Source organism: Pelecanus crispus, chromosome 3 (genome assembly GCF_030463565.1).
Source record: "Pelecanus crispus isolate bPelCri1 chromosome 3, bPelCri1.pri, whole genome shotgun sequence".
NCBI lineage: Eukaryota > Metazoa > Chordata > Aves > Pelecaniformes > Pelecanidae > Pelecanus > Pelecanus crispus.
Genome location: NC_134645.1, coordinates 42175756 through 42203347, shown reverse-complemented (window position 1 = coordinate 42203347; position 27592 = coordinate 42175756). Strand labels below are relative to the sequence as shown.

Here is a 27592-nt window from a genome sequence, read left to right as displayed (position 1 = left end):
TACACTCTTGAAATGGAAGCAGCAGTCTGAACCATAGGACGTGTTTCAGAAGGGTGGCCTGCAGGGCATTAATCCTCCATTGAGAAAAGCTGGGTAAACTCTACAAAAAGGTTGGTGTTACAGACCTTTGGCAGGCTACTTCCCAGCTCTCAAATACGGGTAACCTGTGTTTGTTCATTCTTCAAAGATCAATGCAAACCTTTATTTTCTATAAATAATTTAATAAATACTTTTGTTTTACAATGATACAACAAATAACAAATTCATTGCAAATGAGTCACAAAGAATTTAGGATCAGTATACTTTAATAAGGTATCAGTGTCAAAATACATTTCCTTATCAAGTTAAAGTTCCCATACAGTTATAATATTGTCAATAAGAAGTCAGCAATATAGATTAGGAAATAATTATGATAAAAAGTATGATTAATATTAAGACATGGAATATTTTTTCAGAGTGTTTTAGTAAACTGTTAGGGTATAACATTTTTAATGCCGAAACTACACAAATAAGAAACAGAAGAGCAGTATTCAAGTGTCTTTTAATCCTTGAAGCCTTTAAGTCCTTGCCACTGCAAATTTGTCAAATCTGGCTTGCCAATTTTCATCACATTTTGATGCTTACAATGTATTTATTCCACATGGTAATAACTTCACTTTAGGAGTAGGTTATTTTTGGTAATAACCTCTTGGAAGATTGCCTACAATAGGTACTATTTTTTTTTTTTTTTTTTTTTACATTATGTACCAATAACAAAAGATCTTCAGCTTTTCTAAGTATGTGTGGTTAAGACTCAGTGAACTCTGAAGTGCTCAATGAACCCAAGACTCCCTCTCTGCAAGTGTCAGTGCATGATACAAAGCAATTTTATAAACCAGGCTTCAGCGGAATCGGAAGTCTCAAAAGAATATATCTTTGCTCTAAGTTTCTGGGCCAGATTTTGACCTTTTGTACGTTGCCACTGTTCCACTTTCTTCAATGAAACTACAACAATTTATACCAGTGGAAGAAACAAGATGGTATATCCCAACATATATCTAGGTCTTTATGTATTTTAAAGTCAGAACTGCTCACCTGCCTTTTTATTACTTTAATATTTTTGCTGTTTAAGTATGTTGTAATTTAAACTTTCAAAGCCCTTTGCCTTTGAAAGCATTCAAGGCCTTATATTTTAAGATATGTGCATGACAACTAATGATAGTTGTAAAGGAGCTCTGAAAATGTCTGGCTGCCTTTCAATGACGTTTCAGCTACTGATTAATGTAAGGCAAGTAACAATTGAGAGAGACCTGCCTGCCAGCTAGCTATTCATTGCACTACACAATCCTTAATTCTTTTTGTCTACTTATAACTGATAAATAATAATATGCTGGGAAATACTACTTTTAACTTTTAGTTTTAATGATTCAACGTTGCAATTATATTGCTAGCTAGCATGTAAAATGCTAAAGGGTAACATTAATCAGAGGTGTTAGTACTGGCCGCTGGTCGGATTCCTGAATATCAGCAACACCGTAACAAATACTACTAGTTCTAGCAGAAACAGCTCTTAAAATTGTTGTGTCCTAGATATAGCAAAAGTATCAAGAGATGATTAACAACTGACCCAGAGAGAAATTAAAAAAAAAAAAAAAAAAAGGGTTTTGTGTTTAAAAAACCCAACAACAAACCATACCACCAACCCCCCGCCCCCCCAAAACAAAACAAAAAGAACAACAAAGAACAAAGCAAGAAACCCGAACACAAATGAAAACACAGGTCTAAATCCTCCACTGGGGTAAATCTGTAGGACTCCCTTGGCTGTAGAGCTAAGCCAGGTTAAGGCAGCTGAGAACGTGGCTTGCTTCTGAGGAAAAAAGCTTACAACGTGCAACTTTCACAGATACCCACAAACATTGCAGTTCACCATTCACATTCTTTCAACAAATGTATAAAAAATGAAGGGAAGGGGGGAAGGTGGAAGGCTGGGATTTTTCCTTAGTATGCTTTTCCAAAAGTTATGAAAGTTACAATACAATAAATGCTGGAAAACAGAAAGACGCGAAGGATTTCAATTTGGCAGATCAACAAAAAACTGTGGTTGGAGATCAAATTTGTTTCATTCATCTTTGGCAATAAAAATAAATCTTTGCAGTACTGCAGCCAAAGTATCACATGATGAGGCATTTATACCACAGCTTTTTATTAGCATGAAATTTGAAGAAAATTTCAGAGTATAAATTACAAGTAATGAGATAAGGGGAGGAGGGTAATCAAACTCTCTAAACAACACTTTAATTGCAATAGAGAAAATACAGTAGATGTATTTCTTTAATATGAATAATAAAGTGAGTAACTTCAAAAGGCCACTATTTGGTAACGTGGACAGGTTCAGTATCTAAGTAAAATCCTGTAAAAGTGTATTGATATTAGAAATTGTCTACTTGCAAAAATATATTTAAAAACTGAAGCTGTTTTGAACTGTATAGGCCACGGAATATTGCAGGATCGCTCAGGTTGCCTGGTCCAGCGCTCTGAGCAGTTCACTGCCCTGCAGAAGCGTAGAGCTGCCCAAAACGGGGACATTCACCTCACAGTCATATCTCGTTAACTCGGGCAACAAGTAGGGTTCAAAGGAGGGCCCCAGCAGACGACTGGTCATACCTGGAAGAGATTAGTGAAGTAAGTCATGGTGCTGAGACCAGAGAGAGGACTTCTTTCCTCCCCCTTCTGTTTATACCAGTTATAATTTCATTTTGTGTTTAGGTCAGTATGCCTCAAACCACCAGCAGTTACAGGTTTCGGAGCAAACCTACGCATCGCTCTGCCTTAAACTGTTGTAAGCGCATCACACGGACAGGTGCAGTTTTTCACCTCCACCCCCAATTTAGATTGTTCTGAGAAAAATGCTACTGGTGCAGATGAGGAAAACTCTAGTAAACAACACGGTTTCTAACTTGATACCCACTCCCCTTATATCTTAAAAGGGACATATATGTGTCCCCTTTAATTACTTATTTTAACTTTTAGAAGGCACGTGTTAAGACTTTAACAAACCTCCAATATCAATGCTGCAGTGAAGTTGTTTAGTACAATTTAATCAATTACATCACAAGACAAGAGTATGGATGGAGGATGACTGGACCTCGAAGGTAAAAATGTATTAAGTTTAACTGAAATGAAGGGCAAGAAAAAAAAATATTTCCTCATACATTACAAATGTAAACATTAAAGTTTCACACTAAACAACAGAACTAATTTTTCATTCTGCGAAGCGATACATATTTGGTTCTTGGTTTATCATCCTCCTCCGTATTTTTTTAAGTGTTTTCTTTCATGGAATCAGTACTGGAACTAAATACCAACACTTTGCAATTTCTGTATTTGGCAACTCTTACCTGATGCTTTATGAGCTGGCTGGACAGTATAGTCCTGATAATGGGAACTGTAAAATGGAGGGGGAAATGCTCCTGCTTTCAGATTCTCACCAGGACTGCCACAGGTGGGTTGTTGCTGCTGCTGCTGCAGTTGATTCATTGTTTGGCTCAGACCTCTCGAGTTACAGACAAATTCATCTGATTTACATAGTAGGGAAAAAAAAGAAGTTAAATTAAGCCAGTGTAGTAATTATAGTAGATAATACTAATTCAAAGCAAAGTGATACTCGGTCTGACGGTCACATGGCATAGGCATATCTACATCTTGTCACAAAGGAAGTCCAGAAACAGCACTAGCTCTAGAAAAGTAGTATTGCACCCGCGATACGCTTGTGTAAGGAAACACAATGTTGTAGAGATTAAGTATCAGTTCTAGCTCCGAGATGTCCACACCTTGGATCAGCACAAGGTAAACTCATCTCCATTAAGCTGATCTGCGCTACCTCCAAAGCAAGGGTGTGAACATACACGAAACCATCTACCCGGTAGTTACCAAATTTACCTTAAATTGTTCAGCTCTTAGTCATACAATCTGATCTTTAATTTTAGCTTAGTGTACTATTTACAGATCTTATTTACATTCCTTTTGAAAGAGTTTTTCTTTGTATTCGAACTGTCTTAAAATTGTGTTTCAACACTTAACATTGCAAAACCACTTTCTTTTCTCTTACCAGTAAGAACACTTGTGCTGAGAGACTTCTTTTCTGTAACCAAGGAACAGTTTTCCCCTTTGAGAAATTTCATTCTCTTCCACATTAGGTGAGATGGGTTAATGACAGATGGATCTCCCTAGAATGCGAAGAAAAGCGAAACAAATAATTACACCGATGACCGTGGTGAGTCCAAAGTTGTGAAGGGGATACATTTCTTATGATTACCCCACTCAGCTGTTGCAACGCTTGCTCTTCATAATCCAGTTGTCGCTTCAGTTTCAAACTGTTAGACAGAGCAATTCTTGCTGGGTTTATATCTATGCCTCGTTGCCCAAAAGCATCCAGGGGCCTGCTGAGAAAAGATCTCTGGGTGAGTGAGCAGGCAGGCAAATCTAAACCATCTTGTTCATTTATACAGATTCTTCTTTCATTTAAAGACATTTAAGGTGTCTTTGACACATGACAGTGGACAGACCTCAAACGCCAAATGTTTTTATTTCCTTTTGTTAGTCATCCCACAAGCTTTGGAAAATTTTGACTTTTGGGATCAAAGACTAATGAAGGTCTAGTATAAACAGCCTCTAGGAATCTCCGGGCAGACATAAAAATGCTGTGGAAAAGAAAGTCATGCGATTTTTAAGGATAGGATTTTGAGAGCCACGCCTGTCCCCTTGCTTTGTGTACTAAATATGAACATACGGGTTGCCATTTGGGGACAAACCCTCTCTTTCCAGATGCATATCTGGTATTTCTGCCAACAACAAGAAATCCCAGAAAGCAAACTGCAGGTAAACCGCATGGCTTCATGTTTTAAAATTACCATTGCTATTTTACGTACTTCCTGAATGTTTTAGCATGACCAACACTGAAGACCCACACTCTGCATGCTACCCAAGAGCTACAGAGAAACTTCTGGCTGTGATATGAAACTTCTAGGACTGTAGCCTCTGATCCACATCTGATCCCATACACATGTGAACAGTAAGAAAGTGATCAAGGCAAAGAAGGGCTGTAGAAAAAAAAACCTTGTAATTTCAAATCTTAGTTGTAATATTTACGTATGCCAACCATAAATGTACTGTCATCCCTCCCTCTCCCCTATTTTCTGTTGTGCAAAAAAATACGCGTAAAATAAGAAAGTATGCGTGGGTCCCAGTTTACTGCTGGACCAGTAAGCCTTTTCAGAATTTTTTTTTACATCTGCATAAAGTCAGGCAGGCTTTGCAAAATTACTTTGGTAATCTTTATCCAACCAGCAGGAAATCCATTCATGCATCCTTACAGGCAGCAAAAAACTAGCCCACTTCTGATTCCCCGAGACCAACTGCTGCCAGGAGAGCATCACACTAATTTCCCCAAAAGTGCAGTCTGATGCCTATCAAAACAACAATTCCAGATGAACTGAGAAAACAGAATTTTTCAGTATTATGACACACCACCCCCATCCCCGAAAATCTTTTCTGAGTAAAATACATAGCTATACCCCAAAAATTCTTACCTTTTTTTATATATGGGCATGCTGGGAGAATGTACTGGTGGCCCTGAGGGGGAACTTGATAGGGATCCTGAGTATTTATCCATGCGTCTCCATTTAGCAGGAACATATTCTAATGGGGGATCAGGTGGCCACTGGGTGTTTGGTCTTCCTCCCATCGAAGACAGGGGAGTGCTGGCTTGGTCATGGTATGGTGGCAGCGATGATCTACTCACATTGTTGAAGAACACCGATGACAGGGACCCGTGACCTGGGTTAATGTTTTTATTTGACAGTTGTGGGCAATATTTCTCTGGAAGGAACTGATTCTGCGAAGCAGAAGCAAGGGGTTGGAAGATGGTACTCATGCTACTTAGACTCTGCTGGGTATTTTGTGCACTTTCAGAGAGAGGACGTTCTTCTTGGCAGATTGGGCTGAGCTGGAAATCTTCTCCATCCATAGGAATGTAAGGAGCCAAGGTTTCAAGGTCCAGTTCATTGAAGTCAGTCTGCACAAAAATAAATTTCAGTTGATAAAGAAATTAAAAGTTAGTAAGATTTGTGGCAGTTAGTGTGATTTGAAATACTAGTAGATGTGAAGCTGAAAAAATCACTGTATGCCAAATTTACCTACATGAAACTGGCCAGCTTCTAATTAAAGATGTCCTATTTTTATGAGTAGCATACATGCTCATTGTATCATCATCAGCAAAGACAACAACTGAAGAAAAAAACCTTCCAGATACTCAGTATTTGGTAAAGCAGCTTGCAACATCACTGTGATCTGAACTAGCTCTTGTGTTTCATTAAGCTTTGAATAACTTGTCTGCCAAGACTCTACAACAAGTGGCATGTAGCTTTTTGTGCTAAAATAGAAAACACAGCTTTCTCATAATCCAGCTACATGAAAAAAAAGTGTCTGAAAATGCAAAAGTTTTTAAAAATGTAGTTGGAAGGACACTATTGCACTTCAATCTGTTTTTTTATTTGTTTCTTGGAGAACTAGTCATATTTAAATTCATTTCTCTTGGCGTTTGACCAGAGCTGAACAGATAGGGAAATGAATGTTGGCCCACCAGTCAGCTCATGACAGGGGCACTTTCCCACCAGACAAACCTGCTGATGTGGTGGGACACACCTGTGAAAGCAGATGCTGAGTCTGACAAAACTGAAGTTTGCACGTCAAGTCTTGCTCCGAGTTTGATCCTGATCCACATTTTCCTCCTATCTGTCCACTCTTTCTATTGTTTTCATTGCTATTTCTATGTCCAAACTTAGATGAAATTTCTTCAGGATACGGACTACAGCCTACCTGTATCTTACTTAGTTTGCAATTTGCACTGGCAAATTGAGGCACCTCATTGGGGCCCAAATCACCCCAAACTTTCCGTAGGATTAACAAAAGGAGATGAGTCTAAGGTCTGAGCTGCCAGCCAGCAATGCCTGTTCCTTTCTTTTAAGAAATATGAGTTCTTAACAAGGCATTTCAATAAGTACCTAAAGTTAGGTGGGCTGAATCAGGCCTACGCTTTTTATTAGTGGAGGATTAAGAGAGTTATTTATAGAGGGAATTTCTACACTTAAACCCTGATTTAGAATGCAGGAGACTGATACTTCATGTGCAAATAATTGTCACATCTCTCTGAAATCCTCCAAGAAGTAAAACAAGAGGAATATATCCCAAATGAAGTTTTCATTTTGTAGTTAAAGGAGGCATGTGCTATGAGGGGCATTTTTTTCTCACTTTGAGGTTTTGTAAGAATTAGTTTATTTACATTTTGTTCTAGAAAGGACGTTTACTCGCTAGTCATTAGGCCAGTTTAAAAAAAAAAAAAAAAGCTGCTGCTTATATTCCTTATCCAGTCTACAGAAGCTTCCAAATTCTGAAAGCTCTCTGCTTCTTTCTTCTTAGCAGTGCCACCACAGTGACACCCTGAGGCACTTGCTTCAGAGAGTTAGGCATAGAAATTTACACCCCAGCTTTTGAATGTGTATATTTTTGTTAGTATTGTGCATCAAAGTTTTGGTGTACATGTATTAATGCAGTTTGCATGTATGTTGCTATATCTGCACATACAGTATGCATCTGTATTACCTGCTAGCAGGGGACTGATTCTTACGGCTTTTGGAAGAGATACTAGCTCCTTACCTGGGAGTTGCACTGACTTTTTGATTCCGTGTCCATGGCAAAGAGTTTTTCAATGACCTCAATCTTCAAATCTTCATCCACAGAACTGTAATAATCTCCTGGGCTGCTTGGCTGCACAGAAATAAGAATTTGCGATAAGCAGCAAGACCACCACAGTACTGGCTTAGCATCATGCAGTTTATACTGTGCTATTCAGTAACAGAGCTTTCCTATGATACCAGGCTGTCATCAGAACCCGAAACTGTCCGCTTCTATCATATGCTTTTCTCCAACACAAGAACCTAGTTGTCATCTTAGTTTAAATGTTTTTTTGGCAACTCAGACCAGCAACACGACATGTACATTATGAAATAGCTGTGTCAAGAAGGGAGACGCTTAGCACTACAGCTCAATGTCTTTATTAAAATTGGACATCCTCTAGTAAAGGCTGGCTAAGAGTGGCTCCAGCTCTTGGGGGCAGTGCCCTGAAAGCACATTCACATTCAGTGAGGAACTCCATGGAGCTGCTCTCAAAATCCTGAGCTGAGTAAAGTTTCTGGACTAGAGACTATAGCTTCTAGTTAACAAACAGAAAGAGGCCATATGGGTCTGGGCCAATGTTGCTAGAGACCACACCATTTTACATTGGCTTTTTATTTAAGGCTAACTCCATGAAAGGTGGTAGCATGTTCTTCTACCAGTTGTTTTGTAAGTTATAGTAATTACTGAGGGACAGCTGGGAGAAAAGGAGGATTGCAATGTAAAGGCAGGATATGGTTCCCATTTGATGTTTTTGCTATTGATGTTTAAGGTATACACAGTACAGGAGGGATATAGATACACCGGGCCTTGTACATGAGCGATGAGACAGGACTGCTAACATGAAAACTTCTACGTATATTGATAGGACTTTTATACAAAACATAACATGCAATTTTTTTAAAGCTCTTCTTACCGTGGAACAGCTACTGTTGCTGCTTGCACTTGGAGTACTGCTGCCAGGTGCAATCTGAGGCATTGTAAAGGATGGTATCGTCAGTGTTTCACCTTGAGCAGCGTGGCTTTTCACTTCCACTGGCCATGCTTTGTTTGGTGTCAAAACAGCACTGGTGAAGGCAGGGGCTTCCTCAAACTTCTGTGTCCCTGCACGGAGTTTTAACAATATTAATGGATGGTTTTCAGTTGTGCTGTGTTATGATATAATTGCAGCTATTCATTGAAAGTAAACACTGCTCCTAGTTGCCATGACAATAAGTTGGCATAGACTTAATGCATGTTGTTTAGTCAGCAAGAAAGCCTGATTCTGCGCTCATTCACAGAAATTTTCCACTGGTGTGAGCACGTGGGCTCTTATAGCCATTACTCCTGATTTGTACACACAGCAAACAGACCTTGTCTGTTAAGTTTCTAAATGTAGGCTCACATGTGGTTCTTTGTTGCACAAAAATTATTTATACAAATACCAACCAAAATCCAGGGAAATAATGGCATCGCCAGGTGTTGGTGCCAGCTGAGCAAGTTCCTCTGGTTCCTCCTTTAACTTCGTAAACAAGAAGTCGCTCTTCTCCGTGCCGGGGATGCCGCTCTCATAGGCAGTGCTCATCGTCAGCAGGTGAGGCTTGAAGAGCGATTCTGTTTGGTCCATGGAGAACACAACATCGTTCTTCTCAATTTCACTAACAAGAAAATAGGTTTTAGGTATTTTGCACTCTAAAAAAAAAAAGATGCGGGTAATGTAAGCAGTACAAACTCTCTAAAGCTGGGGCCCATGCAAGCGTTTTGGCCTCTCTCGGTCGCATGCCAGGCTCTCGACAGGCGAGGCACAGTTCCAGCGTTGCTGAGCACCACCATCTCAGATGACGCAGAGAGTGTGGTCAGGACTTGTGTGGGAATACTCAGGGCTTTGTTGCTCTGCATTTTAAAGGGATGTAGTCGAGGCTATTATGACCCAGACTATCACTCAAATAAGTATTTCCTATTTTGGCCCCATCTAGGACCAAAAATACTTGACTTTTGCCAGACAGAGGCAAAACTCCTGATTGGTCCTGATTTTTGAGGCGGAAAACAGCTTCTCCTAGCAACCTAAGATACAATTACTACTAAATTTATCTCTCTGTCACAGCATTAGAAAAACAAAACATATTAGCAGTTGTGTTACAGAATAAAATCTTCAGTGCAGGCTTTCTACTCTGTTATATCGGCAGAGCAGCCACTCTGCAGAAGAGAAAGGCTGTGGTGTATTTCAACAGCATGTATGGGAACGGGCATGCCACATTTTTCATCGATGTCTAACATCAGTAAACAAGACTGAACAAACATGACTAAACTGCTTTCAGAATAACAACACTGAATAAATAGACCCTTCAAAAGTTCCTCTGATTATTGCATTTCTTCCAGCACATGAATCCATACATGTTTTTTTCTGTCCCATACAACTTACCTCAGCACATAGTTGACACAGACAATACACTGAGGCTGTAGGTTGCGCGTGTTGTAAATCACCGTTCCTTGAGTCTCCAGCCATACGTAACCACCATGCTTGGCAAGCATACGGTACTGGCCTGTCACTACTTGACCTTTTGTACACACTGAGAAAAGGGGGCAGAGAGATATAAATAATGCAGCAGGACAGGAACGCACAATATGTAACGCTTGTTTTAAATAAACCCACCTCTGAGTTTTCATTATGCAAAGCTACACTAAGATATTTGTTAGCGAGGATGCTTAACTTTGGGAAAATTTGGCCATTTTAAATGTAAAATGGACTGTTAATTTGAGTTCTTTAGATGATCTGAGTATTCAGATCAGAGTGTGGGAATTTTTTTGCAGCTAATGTAAGATCCTAATTGCCCCCCAAAATAATGCTTGCTGACTGCATGCTTCTTTAAAGTCCCTGTTCTAGAAGTGCCTTAATTTAGGATCCCAAGCTGGTGTGTAGACAAATGAATTTATTTAGGTGATGGGTAAGCCCAAGAGTCAGATGATTTAAAAGCTATATTCACAAAAAATTTTAAAAATCTGTGGTTTAAATCTATACCCATCTCTTTTTACGCCTTAGCATTAGGAACTGGAGATACCAACACCACAAATAAAGTGAAGGTGTCGCTAGCACAGCATTGGTCTTAAGAGGCTGAAGAAGTAATCTCACTCTTAAAGAAGTATCAAAATTATGAACAGTCAATGGGACCGTTTTGCCTAGGAGAAAAAATAAAGCTGAACTACTGTATTTCTCTGTCTGCTCGAACTGTGTTGTTCCCCTGCAATAGCTTGAATTTAGTAGCCTAGATGGAACCGAGACACCATGTGACAAATCAAATCATGTTTATTTAACTCAATGTGTTTTTCTGAACTGCCCTGTGTTTCTCAAGCAATAAACTGACAATAGCACAACTTGGGTTTAAAGCTTCATCTAGATGTTTGAAGGGTGAAATGCCCCTCCCCCCCCCCCCCCCCCCCCCCCAATATTTTGTAATACTTGAAGAGAATGAATTTTCTGGACTTCTGAGATGTAAAGTTTTATGACATCCTGTCTGTTGTAAATCCTTTCCTAGAAGCAATGAATATTGTCATGCAATTCGCAGTTGTCAGTTGAGGAAAAATATTGTTGATCAATGGCAATAAAATCAGGACTGGAGTATGCAAGCAGTACTTGTACTAATAAGAGTTTGTATTTGTAAGCAGACATAGTTGCACTGAGTAGCAAAAGTGGGAACTGCCTGAACTAAACCTTTGACCACTTTGGCAATCTTTCCTTTTAAACAGCTTTTATGCCTGAAGATAGTATGCCATCAAACTAATGCCCTAAAAATAATGCAATTTGACTCAGTAAGGCTGGAAACTTGATTCTGCAGTCTTTGTACAGAAAAATTCCTTGTGAATGTGGCCATTAACAGAAACTATTTATTGTCAGTCTCTCCTACATCGCCACCATACAGATGTACAAATCCAGGCCTGTGAAATGCAACAACTGTTTTGCAGATAATTGTTGCTGTGTTTATCCTTCTGTCTCTGAATTTTGTTTGTTTTCTTCCTAGGAGTATTTAATCATCCTTCATTTAATTTATTTAGACAAAGTAGAACATTACTTTTATTGATTAAATACTTCTGGTGGAACAAAATCAAAAGGCTTTCATTTCAAAGTGTTTTAGTGACTGGACTGTTCTGCTCTGCTTGTGAAACATAATTACACTGCTTCCTAATCATCAGCTCATCAATAAGAGTCACAGTGTAGGCGCCTGTTACATTACAAAGAAGCTTTTTACTGCTTTAATCTTTTTTATTATTATTATTCAAAGCATGTCATGTTCTGATATAATAAAGCACAGCAGAATCCCTCCGTGGGGTAATCTCATAAATTACTAATACACTCGTAACTACTGACTTTGTTATCAACACCACATTTAAGGTTCTGCTTTCAGAGTGAACTTCTCGCTTCTCTTTTTTTTAAGCATACATTACCTGTATCTTTACAGAACTAGTAACATCTCAATGAAATAGGCTCCAATTATATTCCTTATCTTTGGGTGGAAAAAGGGGGAAGGCAGGGATGAATTTAACTGAACACAAAATCTGTTTTTTAATTGCTGAGAGACACGTGAGAAATAGAATTCACTTGTCGAATTTCTGCTACGTACTACCAAGTGGCAGGTCCCAGATGGTGACATTCAGCTCCCCGCTGAATTCAACAGCAAAATTCCTATTGGCTTTAATGGCAACAAGACCAGCCTCTAAATGGAAGTGATTATAGGTTATTAATTGCCAAATTGAAAAATATAGATTGTTAATTGCCAAATTGGAAAATATAGCTCTACAGTCAATCTTTTGTGTAGATTTATGTAACAAGACAGAGATTTTCATCTTACTTGCATAACACGTGAAAAACTGGGTATGCTAAATACTGCCAAATGCGCTTTGATCTTCCACTTGATGGTGAGTAATTAAGTCTTTCGTATTCTATATGCACTATACTTCCAGCCAAGAACACAAACACTATTGTGGCTTGCTTGAACGTGAGGTTATTTCACCTCGAGAAAAAAAAACCACCACCCTGCAGTACAGTAAAACTGCAATAAGCATGATTTATCACTAAATTAGAAGGAAAGAGGAATTCTGCTTCTATCCAAGAGACTCATTTGAGGTTTTTCTCCCTCTCTCCCTTCAACTTCAGTCTTCATCCTCTATTCCTATGCATCTTTACAACACTAAATGGTTGGCACTGGATGACTGTATTATTGCATGAATATATACTCTATCCATACCATATTTCTAATAAAAATTATTGTTTAATAAATACCAGTGTGCTGAACGTGGATTTTGAGGTGGATATTTCCATGTATAAATAACCGTGGCCAGGAAGAACTAGTAAGTTCTGTATAAACTATATACCTGCTTGGGTACTCTACGCATTAGACAACATCTCAACGGCACACATTATGAAACCTAAGGATTTCCTATTTAAAGGGCTTATGTGTGTTTTCTCAAGTCACAGCTTGCTGTCACCTTGCCTTTGTGGTGGTTCTCCAAGTTGGTAAGAATCCTGACTAAAAGGGTCAAATTTGCTGGCAATGTAAAGTGATGGTTCTGTTGTGGACAACAGCATTTATCACAGCACAGAGTTTGGTCCTGTGCTTCCAACAGTAAAGATCATCCAATGCTGATGCTGTGCTATCAGAACGCTACGGAACAGTTTGATCCTAAACATTTATAACCTGTGCAGCGCACAGTGCCTTGAGCACTCTTGCTGGTGTAACTCACCCCTCTAGGCTTTCCTTTGCCTTTATTCTGCTTCTTGATCAGTCCACATGCCCAACAGCAAAAGGCTGTAGGACACAGCCCTTTTCAGTAGGCATAAATGGCATCTAGACATAAACTGTGCTCTGCATGAGGTAACTCAACTTGCTAGAGTGAGGAGGAACCTCAATCAATGCCTGGTCAAGATGGTTACTAGAAACTCTCCAGAAATCTTTATGTGAACAAGTCCCAACTCAATGGTCCCATTTAATTAATTGATAGGGATAACCAACAAGGGCTCTCTCTCTTTCCTGTTACCAAAGAGACCGCCAGCTCTCATTTCATTCGCTCCCTGATGTTGTCCCATTCTTAGAAATGCAACTCAATGATTAAAAAGCAACAGGGCAGCATACCCACTGATTTCTCAGGATGACTCTCGATAGCCCAGCATAGGGCACGGACATCCTATCTATGAATATCACTAATTCCTTTTCATTGCTAAAAGCAGGAACACATATTACCTAAGAAATAATTTAAAAAAATACATTCCCAGACAACTCTCTGCCTTTTTTTTTTTTTTTTTTAGCAGCTCTGGAAACAGGATGATTCATACCAACACTGTTTTATAGCACACAACTTTAATCACTGCCAAACATCCTTACAAGTAACATTTCAACTCAAAGCTGTCCTGAATCCTTGCCATTGGAGCTAACACATATTCCCTTTTTCCCTTAAGGTCAGACAGTTAGTCTTTGCTGCTACTTTTCTCTGGGAAGCACAGAAATACTTTCTGTAAGTCTACTTGGTGGGCAATTCCCTACAGACATGACTTAAGTCATGAGGTTTTTTCCTGAGGACAGAGACCTTGATAACAGTAACTAAAAGGTGGGTTTTTTTTTAGCTTGTGGACTCCAGTCTAGCAGCTTTGCTTTGTTTTTAATAAAAAGAGCAGCAGCAGAAGTTTTAGTGGTTTGTTGCTGAGAACTTTCCCATGCACTAGTTCAGTGGTTCTAACAGCCAGAAGTGGGAAATGTTATTTGTATATTAGTGCACCATGCTGCCTCCAGTCATAGCACCAGCTCTAAGGACAGAAACTGAAGATTTAAATCCCATAATTTTAAGACACCTTGTGTGAGAGAGAGAGGAAGCATAACTGTGTGGCTTGCTGAAGAGAGGGAGTAGATCTTGCCTCTGATCTCTGCTCCCAGAATGATATGGGTACTTTACATTAGAAACAGTTAAAACTGGCAGTTCACATAGGCATAAGAATAACAAGAAGCAGCTGCTCCTGGCAGTATATATTATTTGTGTAATGAATATCCCTTCTAGAAAGTCTCCTCACACATCTGTTTTGGGTGGGGAAGGTAGTTGTTATTTGGTAGCAGAAGACAGACCTTGAAAAATACACTGCAGTAAGATCTTCCTATTACACCTTACAGCTGCTCTTCCTGCTGAGCCCAACAGCACACCAGAAGGATAATACCACCAGTAAATGCACTTCTCGCTGCCTAACTCAGCTTTTCAAATTTTCACTTGATCCTTGTATTATCCCTTAGAAAGACAGTGATTCTCCTCTCTACCATCCAAGTTTAGTTTTAATTATGGCAAAAATCAGACCCTCTGGAAAGATCAGCAGCAAGGTTTCAGCTAGACAAGCATGGTAACCTGTAAGCTTTCCCATAAAGTATAAATACTGTTCTCAGAGAATATCTGCACACAAGGTGCATTTGTATTTTCAAGTATTTATTGAGGTACCCGCAAGCTGTGCTTTAGGTGCTAACTCTGAAGAAAAATAAGAATGTGACTTACAGTTCTGGTGACTCTTGGTCATACTCTCCGAGTCCAAGGCATGATAGAACTCGTACGCTGAACGGCCCAGCAGCTCCTCTGGATGGTATCCAATCAACTCTGTTATTCTTGGTTAATAAAAAACCAAATATTTAAAATTCAGGTTGCCTTAGCCTTATGCTTACATGTGCAGGGCAGCTATCAGCTCTAGTCCTTAGACTAACAGAATTAAAACCACAATATGAGAAATTATGAACTGCTGAACATTTAGGAGCTGTAGAGGACTTCTGATCACGTTCTGAAATATTTCCACGTTCAGAATAAGCTGCCTTATAATAATAAAATATAATGATAATAATAATATAAACATTCCTAGAGATGTCTTCACGTATGTTGCAAATTTTCCCAGGCCTATTGCACGGTATCTCTTATAGAAGGTCTCAACTGGAAAACCATTGCTGACGAAGTTCTCAGGCTGTCCACTACATGCAGAAACTCCCAACTACCTTCATTCAAAATCAAATGCATGTGAGGGGGGTAGTGGTTGGCACCATCAGGTTGAAAAGTATGTGTAAATTTAAATAACATACATAAAAGGGTTAAATCACTACTTTGGGTATTGCATTTAATAAAATAAAAATGCAAGGTGAGAAATGAAGGGCAGTTAAAAGAAAAAAAATAATCTCTTCTACTTAGTGTTTCTCAATTATATGAGAATTTTGGCATGTGGATTAAGTTACTTGGGTGACTAATCCACAAACTAAGTAGGATTTTACACAAAGAAAGCTATGATCTCAAAAACTAGACTTTTTTCAGAACCTTTCTGCATACTCAGGCAAGGCAGGTTTTCTCACAAGTTCCTGAATAAATGAAAATAGGTCATCAAATTGTGCAGATGATTTTCTCTAATGAGGGGGTGGAGGAAAAGGGTTCTTTTTTCCTAAATTCAGTTTGAAATACCATCACACACAACTTTACGGGAAACCGGTTAGTAAAAAAAAAACCAAAAACCCAAACTCAAAAGCAAAGATATCATCTCTTCTGGGAAAATAAGGAAACACTACTGTTTTCCAAGTCAACAACACGCTTGGATGCATTTTTCTAGCTTTTGAACTGCAGTAACAAACCTGTAATGTAGCAGAGAGCAGTAGCAGAAACAACTACAAACCGACTGCTAAGCTGTCATAAACCTTGAAAAGTCAAGAGGTTTGGAAGGAATGGTCACATCTTGCAGCACATCACTGCCATCAATGGTAGTGCCCAAGTTTTATGCCTCGTAACTAACTCCCTTGGAAAGGCTTTGTCTGCCACCACGACATTTGATTCATGGCGTTGCTACTTTTAAGAGACACATGCTCAGATCTGTGTACTCCCTGGAAGGACAGCCTTGGCCCAGCCCTCCAGGCACAAGCATGTCTTTACAAGACAGACATGTAAATACTGTAAAACAAACAGAGCAAGAGCATGACATTCATCTCCCAGATCCCCCTCTAGCAAGGAAGACGCATGAGATGGAGCTATTTTGTGTATGGTTTGAAAGCCAAGGCATTGAGTCAGCTTTTCCCTTACCTCCACAGAACTGTATAGCTCAGGACACCTTGGTTTTGTCACTCTGAAAACTACTCTCTGTCCTGATTTCCATAGCAAACCTGGGCTTAGAACAGTTTGGTTGAGCAAAGACTGTAGTTGATTTTATTGGGTTCCCCCCGAAGACTTACTCTTCTGTTTGTTTACAGTTTTATTGATGCTTACAGTTAGACTGACAAAGGGGAAATTCTTGAATCGGGTTTCAAAAAAAGAGTTGCTTCTTTGACCCTCTTCACTGACAAGCTTGTGAGCTTTTAAACTGCACCCCAGTCAAATCTGTAACTTTTTCTCTGAAACCACAATTGCTTTTTCTTTTTTAACAAAAGCATAAGTTCTCATAATGAGTTGGTCATCAGAGCTGAACCATCAGGAGAAAACAACAAATACAGAAGGAGCCCTAATAGAAGTAGGGCTCCCAAAATACAGTTGCTGCTTGTCTCTACGTGGTCAGCTGGGGCACACTGGTGTAAGTGGCCAGAGGCTTTTGCCAGGACCTGTGTAAATATACAGTTTTTAAAAGCAGAAACTATGGCCTTTGGTTACATAATGGCATAGCATCATAAAACCATCCTGGTTAGTTTGGAGCTCACCACAAGGGGCAGGCTTTTAAAATTCAGGAAGTTGAGGATTTACTCTTAATCCAGTCATTGGGAGGTGAGCGCCAAGTAGGGGTTGAACTGGGAGAAGGAAAAGGAAATAAAGATAATAGGAAAAACCGAATCATCATGTACCCAGCAACGCCAATGCAAATCCAAAACCACGTTACAGCCTTCATGGGCATCAACAGTGGAACTGAGATAGGAGGCAAAAAAATATGCCTTACAGCAGGCTGAGGGACTCTTAACTCTTATGATATTGGAAGTGCAATCTTTATGCCAAATTGTCTATTCCGATCCTGTAATTCCCATCTCAAATTGCTCCTCACTGATCAGTTCATAACGAGCATCCTCACTATAAAATTACTCTTCTTGTCATTCCATGGCACAGAGCAACTTGTGGTGCGATCCTGCTGTGACAATGTCAAATTTAATTAGATCAAATGTAATCTTGGATGAAAGTTAGCAAGTGGTGGGTTGGTATCTTTTTACTACAACCAACTAAAAAGTATACAGAAAGATAGAAATAAGATATCAAAGAGTTACTCACAGACTCTACAACATTGGCCAAATTCTAAACCCACGCCTGGTAACAGTGAAATACTAATCAAGAGTAATTGTTTTAAAATACTTACTTTAAAAAAAAAATAAATGGCTAAACAGCCTCTATGCCCTTGTTAACTGATCTTATACCACTATTCATACACATTACATTTCTCTTTAAACATCCCTGGGATTGAAATGATTTTTTAAAAAAATTAAAGAATGTTTCTTTCTTCCATCCCAAAAAACCCTAAAACTGGCTGACATGTTTCCTAGATCCATTTTTAAATACCACTACTTTATAACAAATACCCTCTCTCCAAGAATTGTTAGCAGTATTGTTTTTGAGAGCATGAATTGGCAGATCACACCCTCCTTTATTCCTCCTCTGGTGCTGCTGACCCTGAAAAGCTTAAAAAAAAAAAAAAAAAGAAAAAGAAAAAGAAAAAAGAAAAAAGAGCTCACGGGCTGCAGGCGGTGCAGGGCTGGAAATCAGATTAGCCAGTTCCATGCCACATTATGCACCAGGGCCGAGGTGGGCAGCTATCCCTGTCTCCATCACACCTGTTCCATGACTCTCCTGAGAAGTTTGTGGAAGAAAACTGGCCACAGCTGACAGCCGGAACAGCGCCTGGGCCAGAAGGCAGCAAGTGCTTCAGCAAAGGCATTGACCTCACTTGAGCATCGCTTTGAGGTTCACCAGCAAGGTGCACCCTCCAAACTCCGCGTGCTTTCCACAGGAGCCTCTTAGCAATACAAAGTGCCAAGTGAATACACAGGGGACTAAGTGCAAAGGAAAAAGCATCCTACAGAGCTATGATGAGGAGGAGTACATAACTAAGAGAGTCACAGAAACGTATACACCCTGTGGGACCAAAGGGTCATTTACAAAACCTGAGTCCAGAACAGAAGACTTCTACTTCTGCTTAGACACCAGACAGAAAATTGCTCTTTGTGCAAGCTGTGGAATGACAAAATTGGAAAACAAACTGTATGGTGGTTTTGGATGGCATTCCTGCCATCATAGGCTTTGTGTTTCCTTTGCATTTGTAAAAGCTAAACTGGTGCTAATTAGATGGATAACAATAATTTTTGTTGAAGACGACAGGTAGGCTGAGAGGCTGTTTATTCTCCTGTCAACCACTTGTTTCTGAAAACACAAATACCTCTGGGGGGATCTTAATTTTGCCAGACTGGGACTTCTGTTTTCTGAGCTAAACTTGTCACCATGATGTATTGAGGTCAAAATCTCAGAAAACACAGTGAAGAGGTGGGCAGTAGCCCTCCGCAGTAGCGGATCTGTCCCAACTACTGCTACTTAAATGCTTTTTGAGCACTACTTCAGTTTCTCTTAATATAGCCATTTCTTGGGATGTGGAGTAAAGAAAAAGTTTTGTGCTTAGGGTACACAATGGAGAAACAAACAATCTGAATCCTATTTCTAGATTTGTACAACTTTGCCCTACTTTATCTCTCTGAGACAAGGCAAAGCAAACAAAGTTCTCCTCTTCAAAGGTTGCATCTCCTAAGACATGAGATATTTCAAGTGCTTTGGTTTTTCTTAAAATTGTGCTTTTCTGTCTCTTTATAGGAGCACAAAGCTTTTTATTGTATACCATTTCTTGAGTTAAAATAGTACCGCAAGAACCATCACGACTGAAAAGTCAGGCTCTTTGTGAAAGACTGCTGTAATGTTTACTGCTCATTAAAAAAAGAGCTGTGTGTATATTCGTCGGGCTGTGTGTGGACTGTGTGTGTCAGGGTGTGGATCTCTTAACAAAGTCTTTCTGTATTCAAACCGTTACCAAGTTATTGAAGTTAAATTGGTCTTGACTCTTGACGGGAACAAACAAACAAAGTTATACTTAAAGCAGAATGAGTTAAAAAAAAAAAAAAAAAAAAGAAAAAAAAAAAATAAAGCCCAGCCACTAGGCCTGGGGTAAAGCACTCTGCCAGCCTGCTAGAGCAGGCAGCAGGGCAGTCCTGCCAAGTACCCACATTTCCTCTTGAAAATATTCATGGCTTCTTCTACTCTAACCCAGGCCAAAGAAAAAGATAAAATGCAAAATCCTGGGACCCCTGTCCACTCCTTAGAGGGACAGCTGGCCTGGTCAGGTGCATCTGCCCCACTAAGCAAAAAACCTAGATGGGTACATTAAGAACTTCACCAGGACTCTGTCTGTCCTACTCACTCGGTGTATCTAAATCAAAGTTTCATTATTAACAAAAGGTCATTTTTTTTCTTAAATACGGCATATACCAAAAGCCAGTTTTGCCAAATGTGGATCTTTGGCTTCAGATATCGTCACTTCGCTGTTGTCTCCATAATGCAATCTCCCCATGAGCAGGGATTGAGGGACAGAAGGTCCTTTCAAATGCTTATTTGCATTCTCACCTAATTTAAAAATATTCCCCAAATATAGGTCAAATGTCAAGCTGACTTAAACCCTCATATGAGGTCCTGTGTCTGCATATTTCTGTTTTACAGGGACGTAACAGGAAGAATAATACAACTCAGTTTCCCCTCAGTCAGGCACAGCCTGGATCCCGCATGTACACTCATATTAGGAGAAACCTAACTGGGATGCACTTCCTGCACCATCCTATTCTGAATCACCACACATCCTCCATCGCTCCTTTTTCTTCTTCAGCTCTTCCATTAAAATGTTCCAATCAAGAAAAAGTAAAAAAAGACTATAACTAATTGGGTTTCTTGTAACCAGGAACATAGAATTCCCCAAAGCAAGCCATGCCTTCAAAGAAATGGAGAACATATGCTTTTCAGCGTGCCGGTGCCAGGGAACTGGTTTGTGACACAGGCTCTGGAGCTGCCGCCTGCACATCTCGCCCCATGCAGGATGGATTTCTTTCCTTAGCCATCTCTCTTTTCATGTATGCCACCCACAGCAATTATGGGCAAACAGCACTTCTCCCCTCCCCACCCCCCCCCCCCCCCCCCAGCACCCCAGAGAGGTCACAGGGATGAAGGTGAAAAGCCAGCGCTACCTGCAATGCCATGTTACCCTCCCTGCTTTCAAAACCCTGGTCCCCTCCAAAACACAGCGTATGGTTTTCGTTTGTTATGCGTAAAACAAAAATGCTCAGACCGCATGTGCTGGGGCACCTGAAGTAGTTTCAGGGTTTTCTATCAAATTCAGATACAGTTTTCACTTTTGTTTTGTGGATTTTTTTGCCACAGAAATATATCGTTGCTATTTCTATGTACCCATACAGCCCCATGGCCCTGCACAGGTAGATAATGCTGCACACCAGCTATGCCGGCAAGGTAACAAAATTGCCTTTGTAAAAAGACTGGCCTTTTTTTCCTGACTAAAACACCCTCGCTGGAGATCTTCGCTGACACAAAAGCATAGTGCAGCTGAACTAAATCCTCACTCAGATTATTGAACTGTACCACCAATCAGCATTTCTGTATTACGGCTAAAATAATCCTGCCTGTAAACCACTTAGCCAAGATAAGTGGAGCAAGGGAACATTTTTAAATTGCTCTCCAGGAATGGCTGAAGCAGGCATTTAACAGAAGAACCTATTTTTAATATTTATATCTCACAAACCTTTCTTTACAGGCTCATCACCTTGCAAAAGCTGTTTTAAGAATACAAATGTATCCCACCTAGCCACTGGCAAGTCACAGGCCCACATACATAAATTATTTTTGGAAGGCAAAATATACAGGCTAGCATCTTACACATTTTAAATTAGGGAAGGCCAGTCTTGCCTGCTTCGTATTGCATCTGTCATGTACCCTCCTGAGGAAAAGCCAGAAGAATCAAGGCACTTCATGCCAGCCAACTAGTTTTTGTTACAAAGTGTTGAAAGGTAGCCAGCCTATATTTTCCGTGTTTCTTTGTCACAGAGACTATGAGCTTTCCTAAGGAGATGACAGGTGTGATCCTCATTTTCCACAAGGATAAATTTCAGCTTCATGTACAAGGGCAGCTCTCTTTTGTTCTCACTTGAGCTTCACGCTGAAGGTGGGTGCTTCCCTTATTAAGGTCCAGCACGGCTGCCATTCAGTAAGGTACTTCCTCAGAAATCCTAGAGTTTCTCTAACTGAATGCTTCAAAAATAAAAACTTAATGCTCCCTGGAAGCAGACCTGTCCACACCAGATGAACTGCAAAGGGAATACTTGGATCGCTGCAGAAGCCAGCTAGAGGAGGCACGCTACCCTCAATGATATCAGCCCTGAACTGGAAAGACAGAGTCTCTTATGGAGAAATAAGCTGTGTCAGCCCTGCTGCTTCACTGCAGAAAGGCCAGAGCAGGTTGAAAAGGGTTTGGGCATCTGACTGGCACATGCTGCTTTTCCTCCCCCGCTCCTCAGCCTGGGATTTACATTCCTGCCATAAGCTGCTCCTTCAATACAATTTGTCTAGCAGCACCGAATTTGATAAGAACAGCTGAGAGTTTTGCATTTTTATGTGTCTAGTGAAGTGTCGCCTGTTGGAAAGAAATCAACGTCCCTCTGGGGGGAAGCAAGATCCAGGAGGATCTGCTGGGAAGAACCTGAAAGGTGTGTGAGGTCTCTTCTTTCTCTGGCCTGGCTGGCTTTTCACAGCTTTATCATAATCTCAATAAAACCTGAATGAAACATCCAACCAAATCTATCTAGTAAAAGACATGCTGTTTTGTTGCCTGGTGTTTAAAGTGAAGTCTCTGAAATTCCTCCTTACAAGTTAAATCCTCCAGAGGAAGCTGTTGTATTTCACTGCCATGTGAAGTTTTCCCTGTAAATCAACTCCCACTATTTAAGACATGGCATAATATTTCATCCTTTTTAAAATAAGCACGTGTATCTTTAATGGGATAGTATCAGTCCCTCTAATTCACATTCATAACTGCTTATGCATCAAGTCTGGCAGAGACATCTGAACGCTGCAATACAGCAAAATCCTCTGTCACTCTCCTCTAGCTTGCCACTGAATGGCCCCAGTAATTCAGAGGTACATTGCTTTTAATAATGAGTCACTACCATATTGTTGCTTCCCCCTGTCCCCCAGCAGCAAAATCCTCTTGATATTTCAATATTTTAATCTTGAAAGTATTAACAAGTTAAAAAAAAAAATAGTCTGTTTTATTGCGGTTACATCAGAGGACATTTCTAGTTACAGCACACTTGCTGCTAAATTCTCAAAGAGGTCAGAGGAAGGTCAGTCACAAGTTTCACACTTGTAATCTCGCCTTCATCCACAGCTGCTAACACTGCTATTTTCTATGGCTGCTTCATCACATTGTTTAAAATAATAATCTCGCTTAGAACAAGTTTCAAAAAACCTTTGAAGGATAAAAAAAAAAAAACCCAAGATCTCAATCCTATGAGTTCTTGCATAAAATGCGAGCATATGTATAATTCCACTGATAACCCTACAGAACTCAGCTAGCATCTCTGAATTTCAGGAGACCAGTTTCATTAGACAGAAAACTTCATATTCAGTTCGGGGATGATCTCATAAATTTAAAAAACCCCAAAACAAACACCAAACCCACAGCAGTACAGACAGGACTTTCTGGGAAAACGGGGAACAGGAGGACACTTCATAGGAAGGCATCTCTGGCTCACTCATGCAGGGAAGATGGTTACCACAATATATAGACAGGGAGAAGAGGAAGAAGCTATGAAATGCCACAGAGATCCCAGGGGAAATCAGGCAGGCAAAGACAAGGGGGATCTCCATTTTTCCACTCAAGAGGGAAATGTGGGGAGTGGAGGACACAGGCCCCTTGCTTGACTCAAGATCTTCCCCTCCGTTCATTTCGCCACTAAAAGGAGCAGACAGATAACCAGCAAAGGTTGTTTGCTTTTCATTGAGCAAGAGAGGCTGCAATCCCATTTCAGAGCTGCAGATGCTCTGGATGCCTTAGCAAGTCTTAGTTAACCTAGAGCATAAAGTACTTTCCAGCTAACCGATAATAGCATCCTGGGCCAAACCAACCATAAGGCAGTCCTTGACTAAGGTCCATAAGGCATGTTGTTATGAGACGTTCTCTAAAAAATGAGAAGAGAAATCCTGCGTACTCTTCAGTTTGTTAAAACCCAAGAAGCTAATGCTTATGGCTCTAAGTTGCCTCCTCTTCTGCCAGTGAACTTGAATTCCTCACTGAGCAGGAGGAGGAAATACAAGCAGCAGTACCATTTTGCCTAAACTGAGATGTGAAGTGGATTAAGTGAGCCACTGAATAAGCTGTCTTGGTAACAGATTGTACTTTCTTCTAGTCCTTGCTTACCAGGTCCACAGAGGAGGACATTTGGAAGGACTGCTTGTTTTGTTGAAGAGGATAGAACACCCACAGAAAGGAAAAATCAGTGGAGTTTACCTGTCATCACAGTAGGTAAATTTCATGTCCATGCTATGGCGACTCAGGAAGGTCTTGCTGTCCAGGGGGATATCGATGTTTGAAGGATGCTGAATAGGCTCACACATGATTATAAGGCAGGTGAGAAGAGGCTCTTTATACCCACACAGAGTGTGAGGAGGGCAAGTGTTATAAACTTTAACTTGTCCAGTGCAGTGCAAAACCTGGAACATTGATTTTTGAATGAGAAAACAAATTTAGCATGTACTTTCTCTACATGCCAAAATGTCTTTTAAAATCAAACCCACTTGTTATGGCTCAAATATGGTACCTTCCATGTGGCAGACTTGAGGTTAACAGTTCTGCCTCTGTTGGTAACAGTGCATTTCATCCTCATGAAGAAGTCACGCTCAGTTGACATCTCTTTGCTTTTCTTTCCAAAGCCTGGACCTGTATAAGGAACATGGCAAATGAGTTTTCTCAGTTTTGCTTCTTGATTTTTTCTACTTATAAGCATGAAGGATTCAATAGAAATAACAGACTAATTCTCAGATAATTTACCTGCAGAGACCATCAAAGATGCATGGACCATTGAGGAGCAGTTTGTAAAGCTCAGACCTAAAACTTAGAACTTAAGTGGAACTTAAGTAGGACTTTGTGCATTTAAATCTATGTTTTAGCTTGCAGCACATAAATCTTTGCAAAGCATTACAAGTGAAAACATTATGCCTGTCTTAACCTGATGAAAGGGAAACACTAAACAAACAGTTCTTAGTGCTATCATATATAAGCAATATTTGGCAAAACGAAACAAATCTACAAAGTATTGAATAACAGTTAATGATTACTCTGGGAATGAAAATCCCCTTTACCATGACTAACAGATCTCTACTGCCAGCCAATTACTTCATTTGGTTATTTAAAAAGCAAACAGTGTCTCTCTTCTATTTTCATTACCATTTTTCAGACTCAGATTCTCTCGAATTTCTTCATGGTCACATGGATGAGTGAAGTCAAAAATGCTGTGTCCAGTTAATTCCACCTGTGCAGAAGAACGAACTATATTTAGCCAAATAAAAGCAACTAATAGCATTTATCTGTTTTTAAATACCACCTATTCAGATGAAACTGGTCACTAGAACTAAGCGCATCAACAGCTAGCTTTGGGCTCATTTCCAGGATTTTTCCGAGAGGAATTAAGAGGAATCAAAGATGCCAAATTCGACCGTGGTCTATCAGTGGCGTGCAGTGGGTCAGAGTAGGTTTAACTCAGTCTCCTTTTTCAATAATTTGCGTTGTGTCCTATATTTAACCTGTCCCGTAGTCTAAGGCACAAGTTGAATAAATGCCCATTCTCCTCTCCACGGCAATATCTAGGAAGGCAAGTTTGCAGTCACCAACGACACTACAACTTTGATAGGGAGAAGGGAAAAACACCACACTGTTGTCTGGTGTTCAGGGTACCTGCCTGAGAAATAAGAAATTTTATTTCCAGTCTTTTTTGCAGTGACACGCAGCTGTTTTTCTGCATTTAGGCATAGGACTCATTTCTAGGAATTGTATTACAAAGACGGAAAGTGTTAGGGAACAAGTTACCTGGGTAAGACCCATGTATTTGTTGACATTCTCTGACAAAAAGATCATGTCTCCATCCTGTGTCACCACGGCAATAAATCCCTCCAAAGCTTTCAGGTACAAGTTGTCCATCTGCTGATCTGCCTCTAGTTCATTCTCGTTGTCAGCACATACTGAGAAAAAAAGAAAAAAAGCATCTAAAGCCTTCAGTACCCTAGCCAGACTTTTTCAACACAAGCACATCGAGTTACAAGGCAACAAATATTTTTCTGCTGTTAGAATTTCCTTTCCACAAACCCCTTCTGGGGTGGGGCCTTCCTTGAGAAGAAAGCTCTCTGCATGTATATGAAAGGGATGTCCTTATCACTAGAAAGATATTTTTCTAAACTTTTTGGCAAATGCAACAGACCCTCTATTCACCTTTAGCATGTTTCTGTAAGACATGTTTTCAGCACATAACACCTATATACTCAGACACTGAAGTGCATCTTCTTTGTGCACATTCTTTTGGCCACATGCAACCTTTATTATCTCCCAAAAGGCACAAAGTATAGGGCAAATCTTACAGAAGGTAAGTAAATTTGTGCATTCCTAACGACCATCTAAGAAAAGACGTTTCCATCAGGTCAAGTTTTCTAAGAAGTTCAAATACTTTTCCTATGAAGCATGCCTAAATAAACCTCTCGACTCAGTATGGAGAGGTCTGTTAACATGACCTTGAGAAAAAGTAGAAAATACACTGCCTTGAAGCCCTTTCAGGGGAATCTCTCTTTCATCCCATAAACCTCAGTATTCCTGGGAAAAACACAGATCCATCCCACCAATACCTGCTTTTTCATCTGCAGACATCAAAACTCCCTATGTGCCACTCCACCAAACTCTGACAAGCTTCGTCTCCCACCCACGCTCCTCCCGTCCCGCAAGGAGGAGAGCCTCAGACCCCGCTTACATCCTTTACGTTTGCCTATGCAGATTCACGAACCCAGTGCATCTTACCCATTTATGGAGATGTGCCACTGTTGTGCTGAAATCTAAGGCCATGCTAGAATATTTATTAAGGTGGGCTTTTTTTGGTTACTCATTTTCCTGTTGCTTTTTGGCCATGCTGTAGAGATAACTGATGGCACTGCAGCGCCCTCGTTGCATGTGCTCCACATTGCTCATCTGCAATGGGAGGCCGTAAGTAGGCAAAGCCGCAGGCGGGGAGGGAGGGAGGAGACACTGCTCCTCCTAATGCCAGTCACCCAAGTGTCCACTCAGCACTCTTGCCTTCCCTTCTACACTTTTAAGCATGTTTCAGCACCATGAATAAGAAGCCTGCAGGAGATGATTTGGAGATGACTAGTATCGAAAAATTTCTGTGTAGGAGCTGGCCCATTAATTTATTGACATGTTTTATGTGAAACTTCTGGGATTATTTTTTTTAAAAACTATTTACAGATACCGCATCTGGTCTGTGTACCTCAGACAGGCTGTGGTAAGCTTATCTTTACAGTTTTGTCAGTTAGCCTGCACATTTGCGATCAGTCATTGCAAATACAAGTAGTGGTAAGGCTCTGAATTTTTTGGGAAAAAGCAAACAAACAAACAAAACCCCAAACCCCTTATTGTCTCAGAATAAAGAATAACCAGCTCCAACCATACACTGCTGAAGATACAAGTCCATGGGTAAGTCCCACCTAGATCAAAGGCTCTCCATAGCCCGAGGCAGCAAGGATGATCCCAGAGGAGCTGCAGCGAGCTGCTCTGCGCCCCTCGCCCACAGCACAAGAGTGCTCCAGGCTG

The 27592-nt window shown here is 40.2% G+C and overlaps 1 protein-coding gene across 1 annotated transcript in view; it reads right to left on the bottom strand.

Annotated features, from left to right (window-relative positions):
• Nucleotides 1–265: 265 nt before the first annotated feature.
• The window catches only part of EPAS1 (endothelial PAS domain protein 1), a 41924-nt gene continuing 14597 nt past the window's right edge, over nt 266–27592 (bottom strand). Inside the window, exons 3-16 of the mRNA XM_075706811.1 lie at nt 25829–25980; nt 25190–25274; nt 24564–24682; nt 24254–24456; nt 15211–15317; nt 10112–10259; nt 9139–9347; nt 8627–8814; nt 7693–7803; nt 5568–6052; nt 4295–4418; nt 4088–4205; nt 3378–3554; nt 266–2643 (exon numbers count right to left, since the gene is read on the bottom strand). Of these exons, the coding sequence (XP_075562926.1) occupies nt 2492–2643; nt 3378–3554; nt 4088–4205; nt 4295–4418; nt 5568–6052; nt 7693–7803; nt 8627–8814; nt 9139–9347; nt 10112–10259; nt 15211–15317; nt 24254–24456; nt 24564–24682; nt 25190–25274; nt 25829–25980 (2378 nt within the window). The 3' untranslated portion in view covers nt 266–2491. The remainder of the gene's footprint in view (nt 2644–3377; nt 3555–4087; nt 4206–4294; nt 4419–5567; nt 6053–7692; nt 7804–8626; nt 8815–9138; nt 9348–10111; nt 10260–15210; nt 15318–24253; nt 24457–24563; nt 24683–25189; nt 25275–25828; nt 25981–27592) is intronic.